General features: G+C 32.3%; 5 protein-coding genes across 5 annotated transcripts in view; 1 reads left to right on the top strand and 4 right to left on the bottom strand.

The window, feature by feature from the left end:
- Nucleotides 1–453, bottom strand: part of LOC111680650 (probable 4-coumarate--CoA ligase 1) — a 28,952-nt gene extending 28,499 nt beyond the window's left edge. The window contains exon 1 of the mRNA XM_023442327.2: nucleotides 342–453. The gene's annotated coding sequence lies outside the window, so the exon portion shown is untranslated. The remainder of the gene's footprint in view (nucleotides 1–341) is intronic.
- On the top strand, nucleotides 167–2,064 carry LOC111680668 (cytoplasmic dynein 1 intermediate chain-like). Its single transcript, XM_023442357.2, has 5 exons — nucleotides 167–298; nucleotides 358–561; nucleotides 622–911; nucleotides 971–1,454; nucleotides 1,508–2,064. The coding sequence occupies exons 2-5, from the start codon at nucleotides 426–428 to the stop codon at nucleotides 2,029–2,031; spliced, it is 1,434 nt and encodes a 477-aa protein (XP_023298125.2). The 5' UTR covers nucleotides 167–298; nucleotides 358–425; the 3' UTR covers nucleotides 2,032–2,064.
- A 439-nt stretch (nucleotides 2,065–2,503) lies between these two features.
- On the bottom strand, nucleotides 2,504–4,450 carry LOC124418904 (zinc finger protein 888-like). The gene is made up of 2 exons (XM_046946787.1): nucleotides 4,220–4,450; nucleotides 2,504–4,143 (listed from the first exon to the last, which is right to left on the bottom strand). The coding sequence occupies exons 1-2, from the start codon at nucleotides 4,340–4,342 to the stop codon at nucleotides 2,602–2,604; spliced, it is 1,665 nt and encodes a 554-aa protein (XP_046802743.1). The 5' UTR covers nucleotides 4,343–4,450; the 3' UTR covers nucleotides 2,504–2,601.
- A 1,505-nt stretch (nucleotides 4,451–5,955) lies between these two features.
- LOC111680664 lies at nucleotides 5,956–15,052 on the bottom strand. Its single transcript, XM_046947093.1, is given in 8 exon segments — nucleotides 5,956–6,987; nucleotides 6,990–7,688; nucleotides 7,749–7,898; nucleotides 8,286–10,025; nucleotides 10,093–10,224; nucleotides 10,730–12,313; nucleotides 13,204–14,796; nucleotides 14,865–15,052. Coding segments are annotated over 8 exon segments (6,963 nt in total). The 5' UTR covers nucleotides 14,988–15,052; the 3' UTR covers nucleotides 5,956–6,045.
- On the bottom strand, nucleotides 10,619–12,598 carry LOC111680670 (transcription factor grauzone-like). The gene is made up of 2 exons (XM_023442359.2): nucleotides 12,376–12,598; nucleotides 10,619–12,313 (listed from the first exon to the last, which is right to left on the bottom strand). Exons 1-2 carry the CDS (start codon nucleotides 12,496–12,498, stop codon nucleotides 10,721–10,723), a joined length of 1,716 nt encoding a protein of 571 aa, XP_023298127.2. The 5' UTR covers nucleotides 12,499–12,598; the 3' UTR covers nucleotides 10,619–10,720.
- Nucleotides 15,053–15,274: the final 222 nt, after the last annotated feature.

Here is a 15,274-nt window from a genome sequence, read left to right as displayed (position 1 = left end):
AGTTCAGTTCTAGTTCAGTTCTAGTTCAGTTCTAGTTCAGTTCTAGTTCAGTTCTAGTTCAGTTCTAGTTCAGTTCTAGTTCAGTTCTAGTTCAGTTCTAGTTGAGATAGTTAGGGCAGATTATTGCTAAAAAGTATTGAATTTTTTTAAATATCTTTCTTTGCAAATAGTTTAAGTGATAAATTGCATAAATTAAAATGTTGCAATTTGCCAATAACCGAAATTCCTCCAGTTGAGATTGCAACTTATTCAAAAGAGACTCAAACTGATATTTCTAGACTTTATAGACATAATGACCGTAAGTATAAATTAGCAAATTATTAAAAAATAATAATATTTACCTTTATTGTTTAAAAGTTTCTTTAAAAGATGTTTATGAAGATCACGATAGAGAATATCAAGATGATGTATCACCTTTAAAGCTGATGTGTAAGTTTTCATCAAATTTACCACCTGGTATTTTAAGTCCTGGCTTACCCAAAGTAATGGATATGCCACCGGCATTAACTCCTATAGATAAAGAAGAAAATCCTTGGAACTATTTAAAGGAAAAGAGAAAAAGTAAGTTTATATTGTAAAACTTGAATTTCTATACTTAATTTGTTTTTATTATTTTTTAAGAAATATTGGTGGAAAAAGTTGAAGAAATAGTTTTATCGGAAGATTTTCAAAATTCTCTCAAACGCGTTAGTCTTGCTATGGAGAAAGTTATAAGCACGAATAGAAACATATATGTTGACTATATTGGTGGGACAAATTATGATTGGGATTATGAAAACAATTCAAAGGGGCCAATTAGTTTAAATCAAAATTTCTATGATAAAAGTATAACCGATGAACGTTGTATTACATGTATAGACTGGTCCTCCCATAATACTGATCAAATAGCTGCGTCATATTATAAAAATGAGGTAAACTATAAATTTAAAAAAAGTCTTCAATGATATTAATTTTAATTTCCATATACTAGCCAGATACTCTGACAAATGCTGAAGGAGATGTTATAATTTGGAACCGTAATTTTAAGACAGAAACACCAGAACATGTATTCTATTGTCATAGTCCTGTTATGTCGATTTGTTTTACAAAATTCAATCCTAACTTAATAATAGGAGCCACATATTCGGGTCAAATTGTGTTGTGGGACAATCGGGTTAAAACCTCAATACCGATACAATGCACAAAGTTAAACTCAAAAGCACATAATCAACCTATATACTGTTTACGTGTAATTGATAATGATGATAGTTCGCATAATATAATATCTATATCTTCGGATGGTAAAATGTGTTCTTGGAGTTTGGATATGCTGGGCTTGCCTTTGGATGTTATGCAATTGCAATTAGAAGTCTCGGAAAAGGTAAAAAAGCCTATAACTGTTAATTGTATGGATTTTCCTTCGAATGGTATAAATAATATGATTATAGGTGCAGAAGATGGTTGTGTATATTCGGGTAAGTTTGGCAATAACTTAATAAAGAATCCTTTATCATAATTTCTTAAACAGCTTTTCGTTTCGGTTATGCGTCTGGCATAACAAATCGTTATGAAAAACATGAAGCTCCCATTACGAGCATCTCTACGCACTATAATCAAGATACATCGACGAATTTTGGAAATTTATTTCTTACTTCATCCTTAGATTGTACCATTAAATTATGGTCTCTAGAAAGTGAGCAACCTTTACACACTCTTAAAAATAACTATGACTATGTTATGGACTTGGCCTGGTCACCCATACATCCAGCTCTTTTTGTTGCCGTCGATGGTGCTGGTCATATAGATTTATATAATCTTAATGACAATATACAAGAACCCATAAAATCTATAACATCTAAAGGAGATACAGCTATAAACCGTTTGAAATGGCATAAGGATGGACAACACATTGCGGTTGGTACTGATAATGGTGAATTGTGTGTGTATAATATTGTGGAGGATCTAGCAAATCCAGTTAATACTGATTGGCCGACGTTTAGTGAAACACTTTATGATATAAGATTGAATTGTGCCATTGAAAGTTGTGAATAAATTATGCAAATTATTTTGATTTACTCAACAAGAGACCAATTCCAGTTCAGGTTTAATTCTAGTTAAGTTCTAGTTCAGTTCTAGTTCAGTTCTAGTTCAGTTCTAGTTCAGTTCTAGTTCAGTTCTAGTTCAGTTCTAGTTCAGTTCTAGTTCAGTTCTAGTTCAGTTCTAGTTTAGTTCTAGTTCAGTCCTAGTTCAGTTCTAGTTCAGTTCTAGTTCAGTTCTAGTACAGTTCTAGTTCAGTTCTAGTTCAGTTCTAGTTAAGTTCTAGTTCAGTTCTAGTTCAGTTCTAGTTCAGTTCTAGTTAAGTTCTAGTTCAGTTCTAGTATAGTTCTAGTTCAGTTCTAGTTCATTATATGTTTGGTTCTATTTCTCTTCAGTTCAGGGTATATACAAGACTATCATTTCGTTTTTAACTAAGTACAAGTTATATTTTTATACTAAATGAATAATCTTAAACTTAAAAACAGTATAGAGTAATATAATTATTCTGCTTTATTGAAAATTATCAGGATTCTCAGACTTTCTTTATATAACTTTTTCGGTCATTTACATTATTAAAATAATTGCTTAAACTATCACTTGTTTTACAACCTGTTCTAAATCGATTTTCTGTTTTTCAACTCGACTCTTTCTACCCTTTTCCCATTCCAACGGATGTGCAGTCTTACGATGATTATGATATTTCGAAGATTTTTTAAATGTTTTTGGACAATCTGCGCACTGATACAAAGGTTCACCTGTATGTGTGGCAACATGTTCTTGTAAATCTTTCGGTCGTTTAAATCCCTTATCACAATGAGGACATTTGTATTTTTTTTCTTTTTCGTGAACATATCTTCTATGGTGCATTAGACCTCTTTCACTGCCTGATACTTTGCCACATATACTGCAAACGAAAACGGTTGAACCATCGTTGTGATAAGCTGCCTTATGCTGTTTTAAATTAGTACTTGAAGCTAGAATGGTGCCACATTCGTCACAGGGGAATTTAGGTTTTTCAATACCCGCATGTTCTTTTAAATGTTTTTTGAGTGCTCCAATACCGTGCAATGTTTTACCACACTGGTCACAAACCCGGATATCATTGTGGACCAATTTAACGTGAGCTTTGAGTTGAACTTCTAAAACATATGTTTTACCACATTCCTCACATTTGAAATCTTTATTGCCCGTCGCATGGATTAGCTTATGACGTTCAAAATTTTGCTTTTGCTTGAAAATCTTTTGACAAATCTCACATTCAAATGTCTGTTGTGTTTCTGCGTGTAAAGCTCTTTTATGGAGTTTAAGACCATATTTATTAGAACTTGGTTTTCCACAAATATCACATTTATAGATCTCCGGATTAATATGTAGACGTATGTGTTCGACCAAAGCACAACGACGATAAAATGTACGTTCACAGCATTTGACATAACATCTGGCATTATGTTGCTTCTTAAAATGTATCTTTAACGAATCGAAATTATCAAATGATTCATTACAAATACCACATTCTAGCTGGGATTTCCATTCCGCTATAAATTCATTATGTTTATGAAATTTCATTAAGCCAGGATGAAGGCGTTTAAAATGTTCAGAATCTTTGGATTTTTTAATTTTTCCACTTAAAGAATTGTCTTCTTCATTATGTTCAGACTGTAAATTTGTGCTTTCGTTAAGTTTAACTTTTGACTTTTGCAATCTATTAGCTTTACCTATAGATTCATTGTCTAAAGCATCATTTGTTTTGTTGTATTTTAAAGGGGTTTGTTCTTTTAAAAACTCACTTAAAGGAATTTCATCATGTTCTTCGTCGTTTATATCATCAACCAATTCTGTTCCTTCCTCTATGGGATTCTCAATACCTTCTATTTCGTTTTTAATAATTACTTCTTTAAATTCCATTAACTCACTATCACCTGCATCGAAATTAGTCATTTGATCTTTTTCAGACTTAATGTGCAATGGAGAATTCTGAATATATCTAGTGTACTTTAGCGCTGACCTCGTTTTTATAACTGTTTCATGAAATTCATGAAAGTCATTTATATGTTGCCAACAGTCCAAGCAAAGCACCATACTCCTCTCTTTGGAACACATATTATTGTGGTATTCTTCACTGATTAACTAAAAGACACAAATTGTTTTCACAAGTTTGTTTACAAAACAAAAAGACAACAACAAGTAAATTGAGCAATATTACCATCGGATCAAAATATTTTACTGTAATTTCATAGATTTCATTACATTCTCCACAACCACTTTGTAAAGATTTATATTCCTTACATAGCGTGCAACACAGACAACAACATAATTTCATTGACATTTTTTATTTATTTATTTTTTCTTGCAGAAATGAAAATTTATGTAGTTTAAGAAATATTTTTCCACTTTCCTAATTTTTATGCCATGATGGAATAATAAGGTAAAGTCAATTCTACAAAAACAACAAAAGTTCCATACTTAGTCAAAAAGTGTATATGTTGCCATAGTGGTATTTTTAATTTATACCGTAAATTACGAAAATCCCACATACCCAAAATTTATCCACATAACACAAATATATATAACATCAAAAAATTTACATATGCGCACATCTTTTTGTGCATTTTCTACAAATACAAAAAAATTTTGTTTGTAGACTATAGACTAGACCATATACTAGACTATAGACTAGACCATATACTAGACTATATACTAGACTATAGACTAGACTATAGACTAGACTATAGACTAGACTATAGATTAGACCATATACTAGACTATAGACTAGACCATATACTAGACCATATACTAGACTATATACTAGACTATAGGCTAGACTATAGACTAGACTATAGGCTAGACTATAGACTAGACTATAGGCTAGACTATAGACTAGACTATAGACTAGACTAGACTATAGGCTAGACTATAGACTAGACTATAGGCTAGACTATAGACTGGACTATAGGCTAGACTATAGACTAGACTATAGGCTAGACTATAGACTAGACTATAGGCTAGACTATAGACTAGACTATAGGCTAGACTATAGACTAGACTATAGGCTAGACTATAGACTAGACTATAGGCTAGACTATAGACTAGACTATAGGCTAGACTATAGACTAGACTATAGACTGGACTATAGACTAGACTATAGGCTAGACTATAGACTAGACTATAGGCTAGACTATAGACTAGACTATAGGCTAGACTATAGACTGGACTATAGGCTAGACTATAGACTAGACTATAGGCTATACTATAGACTAGACTATAGGCTAGACTATAGACTAGACTATAGGCTAGACTATAGACTAGACTATAGGCTAGACTATAGACTAGACTATAGGCTAGACTATAGACTAGACTATAGGCTAGACTATAGACTAGCCTATAGGCTAGACTATAGACTAGACTATAGGCTAGACTATAGACTAGACTATAGGCTAGACTATAGACTAGCCTATAGGCTAGACTATTGACTAGACTATAGGCTAGACTATAGGCTAGACTATAGACTAGACTATAGGCTAGACTGTAGACTATAGGCTAGACTATAGGCTAGACTGTAGACTATAGGCTAGACTATAGGCTAGACTGTAGACTATAGGCTAGACTATAGGCTAGACTATAGACTAGACTATAGGCTAGACTATAGACTGGACTATAGGCTAGACCATAGACTAGACTATAGGCTAGACTATAGACTGGACTATAGGCTACACTATAGACTAGACTATAGGTTACACTATAGACTAGACTATAGGCTACACTATAGACTAGACTATAGACTGGACTATAGACTAGACTATAGACTGGACTATAGACTAGACTATAGACTGGACTATAGACTAGACTATAGACTGGACTATAGACTAGACTATAGGCAGAAATTAGCAATTTCTGTGTTTTCTGTTCACATTCGGAAATAAGATGCTAATTTTTGTTTTATTTTAAACTCCTTTTATTTCCTTCCAAAGAAAAGAAAAAACAAATACATTTGTAATTATGTACATAAAATCACACCAATACTATTTAGCATTATTTGCCTGTATATATCCACCTTCTTCTACCTTCTTCCCATTCTACCGGATGTACTCTTTTGCGATGATGATGCATATTGGCATTAACTTTAAATGTCTGAGGACAATGTGGACACTGATATAAATCCTCTCCAGTGTGAGTAGCCATATGTTCGCGTAAAACATGGGGAACCTTAAAAGCCTTATCACATATGGTACATTTAAATTTACGCTCTAACTTATGAGAATAACGTATATGACTTTGTAAGCTCATTTGGGTGGGAGCAATTTTACCACATTCATCACAAGCATAAACTTTTGATGTTTCATGAACAGTTTTGTGACGCTTTAAGCTAGAATGTGATGTCAATTCTGCATTACACTGATCACAAGGCCATTTTGGTTTCTTAACACCAGCATGTTCGAGCATATGTTGTTTAAGTGCAGCCACACCATGTAAAGTCTTTCCACATTGATCACACACCCGATCAGCATTATGTACATTACGTTCATGAATTTTTCGTCGTTGTTCGGTGGAAAATCCTTTTTCGCATTGGCTACATTTATATGTTTGATCGGTATCATGAGTTTCCATGTGCTTTTTGAGAGCACCTTTTTTGGTAAAAGCTTTTTGACAAATCGAGCATTCGAATGAACGTTTTTGACCTTCATCTGTATGTTTATCATGCATATGATAATTTAAATTACGGCTAGTTAGAAAAACATTTCCACATATATTACATTTAAAGGTATTTGGATCCAAGTGATATCGAATATGTTCAACAATTTGTACACGCTGTACTAACTTACGTTGACAACAGGTAACGTAGCATTTTTGTTTAGGATGTTCTGAAATGAAATGTTTACGTAACAAGGTAAGATCTTTAAAATTTTCTTGACAAAGATCACATTCCAGAAGTGGTCTCCAATTTGCTATAAATTCATCAATTTCTGTCGTTTTTCTTTAACTGATTTTTGTTTATCATTAGAAGAAACAAAAGCATCTGGATCTGCAAGATAATTAGGATCATCGCTTTCATTACCATCATTATATGTTATTGATGAATTGGAATTATTGTTCAGATTTTCACTGTTCATTTGTTCACTATCTTTTGTATACTCTTCCATGTTAATATCATGTTTTGGTATTTCTGTGTTTATTGGTTTAGTATTATTTGTTAACTTCTCTTGACAAATTTTAGCGGCTTTGCGTGATAACTTTGTTCGACCTCTTTTTGGAGCGACTGCTACTTTTCCTTGCCTTACATTTACTTTCTTTTCCTCTTTTATTTCAGTTTGTTTGGTCTTTCTTGATCGTTTGGGTAATACCTCCAACAAATCCATTTTCAGATCGTTGTCATCTTCCATCTTCTCTTCAAGTGCGAAAGAATCTTCATTTTTCACCTCTATTATATCTAACTGTGTTAAACAGAGTTCTCTAGTTCCATCTTCGTTAAAACTTATATTCTGATTTGAGGTTTCTACTTCTGTCGCTAAGCCGTTTTCCAATTTAATATTAGTTGCAATTTCGTTAATGTCCTGTTCGAATTTCATTTGAGCATTGTGAACGGACTGCTGAAAATTATGGAAATCGTCGATATGCTGCCAACATTGTATGCATATACCCCTAGACAATTGTGGGTATTGCTGGGAGTTAAGGAACTATAATAGATTACAGTTTTTAAAGCAACCTTCATTTAACTATAAAAACATTTATCTTACCATAGGATCAAAATATTTTACTGTAATTTCGTAGATTTCATTTCCCTGTCCAATTTCATCATATAGATTCTTAAATTCGCTGTGAGCACAAATACACAAACGACATAATGCTGTTGCTGCCATTATAGTTAAGAAAATGGATTTACTTCCTCAAAGTATTTGACAATGTATTAAAGGACATTACTTCTAGAAGTAGAATGAACTAAGTTTGTTTTTTTTTTTTTGTTAATCATTCACCCAGGAATGTTAACACAAGTATTTTGTTTACGTTTACTGGTAGGAAAGAAAAAACGGGAAAACAGAACTCTCATGCTACTTTCGGTTGCAATGAATCTTTATAGATTATGTACATAAGGAGGTTCCTATTATAAAAAGAAAATTTGTTCTATCTATCCATCCTCCAAAGGGTTAATTAATTACATCAATGAAAAAAACATAGATTTTAGATTAAAATTACTTTTCTTTGCTATTTTTTATTAAATATTTTTTAAAGTAATCAAGTGTAATTGCTTGCATCGCTTTTCTATTTTTTGTTTAAATAACCACTTCATTTGATACCAAATTAACGTCAACTTTTGTAATAATCGGTTTATTCATTCTTCCTTCAGCCCATTCTTTGGGATGGGCCTTCTTTCGATGATGATGCATATTGGCATTAACTTTAAATGTCTTTGGACAATGAGGACACTGATATAAATCTTCTCCCGTATGAGTAGCCATATGTTCGCGCAATACAATGGCAACTTTAAAGCCTTTGTCACAAATGGTACATTTAAATTTACGCTCAGCTTGATGGACATATTTTTTGTGACTACGTAACGCCGTCTCGGTAGGAGCAATTTTACCACATTCACTACACACATACACCGTAGAACCATCATGATGTGCCACCGTTTTGTGACGTTTTAAACTGGAACGAGAATTTAGTTCGGCATTACATTGATCACAGGGCCATTTACGTTTTTTAATGCCAGCATGTTCGAGTATATGTTGTTTTAGAGCATAAACACCATGTATAGTTTTGCCACATTGATCGCAAACACGATCAACATTGTGAACCATACGTTCATGTATTTTGCGGCGTTGTTCGGTAGAGAAACCTTTTCCACATTCGCTACACTTATAATCTTTGCCTGTATCGTGTGTTTCCATATGCGTTTTCAGAGTGCATTTCTTAGCAAAACGTTTTTGGCATATTGTACATTCAAAGGGACGCTCTTGACCTTCGGCTGTATGTTTCTCATGCATATGTTTGTTCAGATTACGGCTATTGGTAGAAACCTTATCGCATAGCTTGCATTTAAAAGTGTTCGGATCTATGTGATAGCGTATGTGTTCGACTATATCAAAACGATGTTTTAATTTACGTTGACAACAGGAAACATAACATTTCTGCTTGGGATGTTCTATGCTAAAATGTTTTCTTAGAAAAGTTAAATTTGTAAAAGCAAGATTACATATGTCACATTCCAATTCCTGTTTCCATTCGGCAATAAATGCATCGATTTCTTTAGTTTTTTGTTTGCCCGGCTTCTGTTTATCATTGGATGAAACAAAGGCATCTGGATCATCTTGATGATGATTATTATCGCTATCATCATTATCATTCTCATCGTGTTCAATATCATAATCATCGTCGTCATCCTCATTTGAGGAAATATTAGTATCATGTTCATTGTTTTCTAAATTTTTTTGAGAATTTTCTGTTTCATTTTCCGTTTTAACTGCAGCAATTTTATCATTTGTATCTTTTGTTTTTGTTTTGCGCTTCAAGGTGGTTTTCGATTGGGTTTTACTTTCTGTATTGTTTTTATTTCTAGGTTTTCTTGTGCGTTTTACACTGGAGTTATCCTTATCGATATCGTCTTCTTTTTTAGGTTTTCTTCCGCGCTTTCTTCTTGTGTTTAAGGGTATACTATCTAATAAAGGCTTTTCATCATCTGTTGAAAAGGGATTATCATCCTTAATGTCGTCCACATCTAAGTCCGGTAGAAATATTTCATTTTTCTCCTCCACATCCACACAAACGTTATTAAAGACATTATGATATAAAGCCTGCTCCTCAGTATTTTGGGTATTAATAGTTAAAGGTTGCTCTGAACCATTTAACAAATCTTCTTCCAATTTAATGCTGGTAACAATTTGTTTAAATTCGTGCTCTAGTTTTGTTTGAGCATTGAGTACTGTCTGTTGGAAACTATGAAAATCATTGATGTGATGCCAGCATTTCATACAAATAACCATAGATAGTTGTGGATATTGTTGTGAGTTAAGAAACTGGAAGAAATTTATGTTCTTTAAGAGATTCCTTATAATAATTATGTATGTGAAATAGTACACCTACCATGGGATCAAAATATTTCACAGTAATTTCGTAGACTTCATTGCCCTGACCAAATTCATCGAATAAACTTTTACATTCCGTATAGTCACAGATACACAAACGACACAAAGATGTTGTGGACATTATAAATTGCTATTATTTTATTAGTTTTTTATTTTAATAATTACATTTATTTTAATAAATTAGTTTTTCTAAAATGTATAATTTTTTCTTTTCTTTTATTATTATGTTTGTGTTATTCACTTTAGAATGATGACAAACATTTTTGTATTTACGTATAGATGTGAAAAGGAAATGCGTAATAAAGGGTGCAAATTATACATTTTCAGGCCTGCCGTACTTTTAAATAACTAATCCCAAATTAGGAATCTGTACAAGAACAGAGTTTTCTGAGCAAATACAATTCTATCTAGAATTTATCTATAAAAAAGTTTTTGGAATGCTTTTTTGAACATTTAAAGTAATGTTAAAAATTTAGTTCAAAGTTTTTTTTACATATTTTAAAATCATTTAAAAAAATATGAAATAAATTGTGAAAACATGTTCTTTTAAATTTTATTATAAAACGTTAACACTATAGTGCAATGATAATAATATATGTATTTAAATTATAATTAACATTCAATCTTCAAAGTACAACTTGATTCTTAACATGATTTATATCAACTTTAGGTACTTGTAAACGATTCTTTCTACCCTCTTCCCATTCCACGGGATGTACTTTCTTACGATGATGATGCATATTAGCGCTAACTTTAAATGTTTGCGGACAATGAGGACACTGATACAGATCCTGACCAGTATGAGTGGCTATATGTTCTTGTAGATTTTTTGGACGTTTAAAGGCTTTATCGCAATAAGTACACTTATGTTTACGCTCCTCTTCATGGACATATTTTTTATGATTTAATAAAGCACTTTCGCTGGACGCTACTTTACCACAAACGCCACAAACATAAATCGTTGAACCATCATGATGAAAGGCAGCCTTATGACGTTTTAGGCCATTACGAGAATTCAACTCGACACCGCATTCGTCACAGGGAAATTTAGGTTTTGCAATGCCCGCATGTTCCATTAAATGTTTTTTCAGAGCCTGTATACCGTGTATAGTTTTTCCACACTGATCGCACACACGATCCACATTGTGTACGGTTTTGATGTGTGACTTAAGTTGAACTTCCAGCACATAACCCTTGCCACACTCTTGACACACAAAGTCCTTATCGCCCGTTACATGGGTGAGTAAATGACGATCTAATGAGGTTTTTAAATTAAACAATTTATGACAAACCTCACATTCTAGCTGTTCGATTTCTTCATGCATTAATCGTTTATGCAATTTAAGATTATTTTTATTAGCACTTACTTTTCCGCATATGTCACATTTGTGTGTTTCCGGATTAAGATGTAGCTGTATGTGATTAACTAAGACATAACGTCGGTAGAACTTACGCTCACAACACTTTATATAGAATCTAGTTTTATGTTTTTCTCGAAAATGTGTACGCAATTTATCAAAACTTGTAGATGACTCTTCACATAAATCACACTCCAATATGGGTTTCCATTCCCTGATGAATGCATCAGATTCTCGTGCTTTTTCTAAATTAAATTTAGAATTGCTTTTTTCCTGTTTATCATCGTCAACATCATTATTATTTAGTTTAGCTTTTTTTGTTTTTATATCATTATCGTTTCCATCCTGGTCTGTATTTTCAGTTTCATTATCATTATGTTCTCCTGTTCCCTTTGTTTTAGCTACATTTTTGGGTTTTCTACCTCGTTTTCCTTTAGGTTTTTGAATGGTGCTCTCGGAATCTGTTCTGTTTGTTTTATTATCAACTACCTTTCTTGTTTTCCAGCTTATTAAAGGCTTCTCGTCATCTTCATCATCTGTACTTACAGAGTTCTCCTCTAAATCATTTTTAACACTAATATCATCGAAACCAATTTCATAATCATCCTCTTTATCATCGTCACTTTTATCAAAATATCTATCATCATCACATTCTAAATTTACTTTCTCCTCATCCAGCTCAATTTCACTTTCCGTTTTAATAGTCAATGGCAATTGTTTTATATCCGATTTCTCCAGCAATGTACGTGTCTTTATAACATTCTGCTGAAATTCATGGAACTCTTTAATAGGCACCCAACAGTCGTGGCAAAGAACTTTATTTTCTTGTGGATATTTAAGAAATTCTTCGTCGGTAATTAACTAAAGTATGAAATACATACATTTTTAATAAACACATTTAAATAAATATTTGATTTACCTACCATGGGATCGAAATATTTCACAGTAATTTCATATATTTCTGTACTCTCTCCCATTTCATTTTGTAATGTTTTATATTCGTTGCTTGGAGAACAACACAAGCTGCAGCATAATTTTATGGACATATTTGGAAAATTTCAGTTTTCATTTAAATTATAAATAAGAACAATTTTTTGTTCAATTTTCCAAAAACCAAAAAAATATTGTTTGTAAACAAATCATTCACCTTTAGCTGTCACTTTTTCTTAACAACCAGAGTGGCCAGATTATGTAAAAAATGAGAATTTACCTATAATGTAGGTATTAGTCAATCAAACTATCTATATCTCTATCTATCTATCTATCTATCTATCTATCTATCTATCTATCTATCTATCTATCTATCTATCTATCTATCTATCTATCTATCTATCCATCTATCCATCTATCTATCTATCTATCTATCTATCTATCTATCTATCTATCTATCTATCTATCTATCTATCTGTCTATCTGTCTATCTGTCTATCTATCTATATATCTATCTATCTATCTATCTATCTATCTATCTATCTATCTATCTATCTATCTATCTATCTATCTATCTATCTATCTATCTATCTATCTATCTATATATCTATCTATCTAACTATATATCTATCTCATCTACCGAAAGAAATGTAAATTAAAGTGGTAGAATATAAAACACCCAATTGATTATTCTCATTATTTATTTCATTAAATCTAAAATTAAATTTAAAAAATAATTCTAATTAAAACTAGACTAAAAATGTATCGTTTGCAAAAAGGTTCTTATGACAAAACTATTAATTAACAACTTAAATAAATTATATTACAACTTGATTAGTTACTTGTGTTATATCGACTTTACGCAATTGTAAACGATTTTTCCTGCCCTCTTCAAACTCTACGGGATGAGCTTTTTTACGATGATGATGCATATTGGAACTAACCTTAAAAGTTTGTGGACAATGAGGACATTGATACAGATCCTCGCCGGTATGTGTGGCAATATGTTCACGAAGAAATTTCGGACGTTTAAATGCCTTATCGCAATATGTACATTTGTGCTTACGCTCCTCTTGATGGACATGTTTTTTATGTGTCAATAGACCATATTCACTGGCTGCCACTTTACCGCAAATACTGCAAACATAAATGGTAGAACCATCGTTATGGTACGCTGCTTTGTGACGTCTTAAATTGCCGCGAGATCTTAACTGGGCACCACATTCATCACATGGATATTTAGGTCTTTCAATGCCAGCATGTTCCATTAGATGCTTCTTGAGTGCTCCAATACCATGCAGAGTTTTACCACATTGATCACATACACGATTATCACTATGTACCGTTTTGATGTGTGATTTAAGTTGAACTTCTAGTACATAACCCTTACCGCATTCCTTACAAATGAAATCTTTACTGCCCGTAGCATGTGTTAGTAAATGACGTTCCAAATTGGGTTTTTGATTAAACGACCTATGACAAATTTCACATTCAAATTGTTCAGTTTCTTCATGTACAACTTTCTTGTGAAGTTTAAGATTGTATTTACTAGAGCTGGGTTTACCACATATATCACATTTATGGGTTTCCGGATTAATATGCAACCGTATGTGATCGACTAGCACACAACGTCGATAAAATTTACGTTCACAACATTTAATATAACATCTTGCATTATGTTTATCTTTAAAATGTCCTTTCAACAAATCGAAAACAGGAAATGTTTCATTACAGATATCACATTCCAGTAGAGGTTTCCATTCCGCTATAAATTCATCCGATTCTCGACCTTTTTCTAGGCCAGAATTGATGCGAGAATTCTTTTTAGGTTTTTCTGTGTCATTCATTTTTCTTTTTTTTCTAGGTGGTTTTTCCAAATAATCGATATTTTCTCCCTCTTGTTCTTTATTAAAATCTTTAGGTTTACGACCTCTACGTGCTTTAGGTTTGTCATCCTCCGGGCCATTTTGTGGTTTATCTTCAGTTTGATTGTTATCTTTGTCGGTTAAATTCATAGACTTTTTAGATTTTTTTAATTCAATTAAAGGTTTCTGATCATCTTCATCCTCATCATCGTCATAATTTTCTTCATGATCAAATATTCTAACATCATTATCGCCTAGGGCGTCTTCATCATCTTCTGAGTCATTTTTTATTAACATATCTTCAAAATGTGTCAATTCCTCATCACCTTGAGCCACATCTTTGTTTTCATTATTTGTTCCAGAGCAAACCTGCTCCTCCTCTAATTTTATTTGCAATGGCAACTGCTTAATCTCTGTCTCTTCCAGTAATGTTCTTGTTTTTATTACGTTCTGTTGAAATTCATGAAAATCTTTTATGTGCAACCAACAGTCCTGGCAAAGTATTTTATTATCATTCGAACATTTTGTATTATTATACTCTGTGAGTAACTGAAAACCCACAAAAAGTTATTTAGTTATTAAACTTTAATTTTTGGAAAAATGCAGACCATTCTTACCATGGGATCAAAATATTTGACTGTCATTTCATAGATTTCATTGCATTCCCCCTGCTCGTTTTGTAATGATTTATATTCATTGCTAGGTGAGCAGCACAAGCAGCAATATAATTTTATAGACATTTTTTAATTTAAAATTTGCAATTTTTATATTTTTTCATAAACAATCCAATTGTAGAAAAATTTGTTTGTAAACAAATATAATAAATAAAGTTGCCACATGGCGTGTTCATTGGTACAATGAACTACAAAATCCATTTTGGGAATCAAAGGAATTTTATTAAAAGTCAAAAATATTCTAACAAGGATTTTTATGTGAAGGATTTAACAAAAATTTTCTATAAATCGAAAACTATATTAAAGCCATGTTCGTAATTAAAAGATTTTTTGTATGAAAATAGTTGCCAAAA

The sequence above is a fragment of the Lucilia cuprina genome, chromosome 3 (genome assembly GCF_022045245.1).
Source record: "Lucilia cuprina isolate Lc7/37 chromosome 3, ASM2204524v1, whole genome shotgun sequence".
NCBI lineage: Eukaryota > Metazoa > Arthropoda > Insecta > Diptera > Calliphoridae > Lucilia > Lucilia cuprina.
This window is presented reverse-complemented; position numbering and strand designations above follow the sequence as displayed.

What these genes read in the sequence shown, in the direction of transcription:
- LOC111680668 (XM_023442357.2), top strand. Translation starts at nt 426, where the DNA reads ATGTGTAAGTTTTCATCAAATTTACCACCTGGTATTTTAAGTCCTGGC. An exon ending in TTTAAAGGAAAAGAGAAAAA is followed by an intron (nt 562 to 621) that starts GTAAGTTTATAT and finishes TTATTTTTTAAG; the next exon opens with AAATATTGGTGGAAAAAGTT. An exon ending in CGTCATATTATAAAAATGAG is followed by an intron (nt 912 to 970) that starts GTAAACTATAAA and finishes TCCATATACTAG; the next exon opens with CCAGATACTCTGACAAATGC.
- LOC124418904 (XM_046946787.1), bottom strand. Translation starts at nt 4,342, where the DNA reads ATGTCAATGAAATTATGTTGTTGTCTGTGTTGCACGCTATGTAAGGAA. An exon ending in TAAAATATTTTGATCCGATG is followed by an intron (nt 4,144 to 4,219) that starts GTAATATTGCTC and finishes TGTGTCTTTTAG; the next exon opens with TTAATCAGTGAAGAATACCA.
- LOC111680670 (XM_023442359.2), bottom strand. Translation starts at nt 12,498, where the DNA reads ATGTCCATAAAATTATGCTGCAGCTTGTGTTGTTCTCCAAGCAACGAA. An exon ending in TGAAATATTTCGATCCCATG is followed by an intron (nt 12,314 to 12,375) that starts GTAGGTAAATCA and finishes TTCATACTTTAG; the next exon opens with TTAATTACCGACGAAGAATT.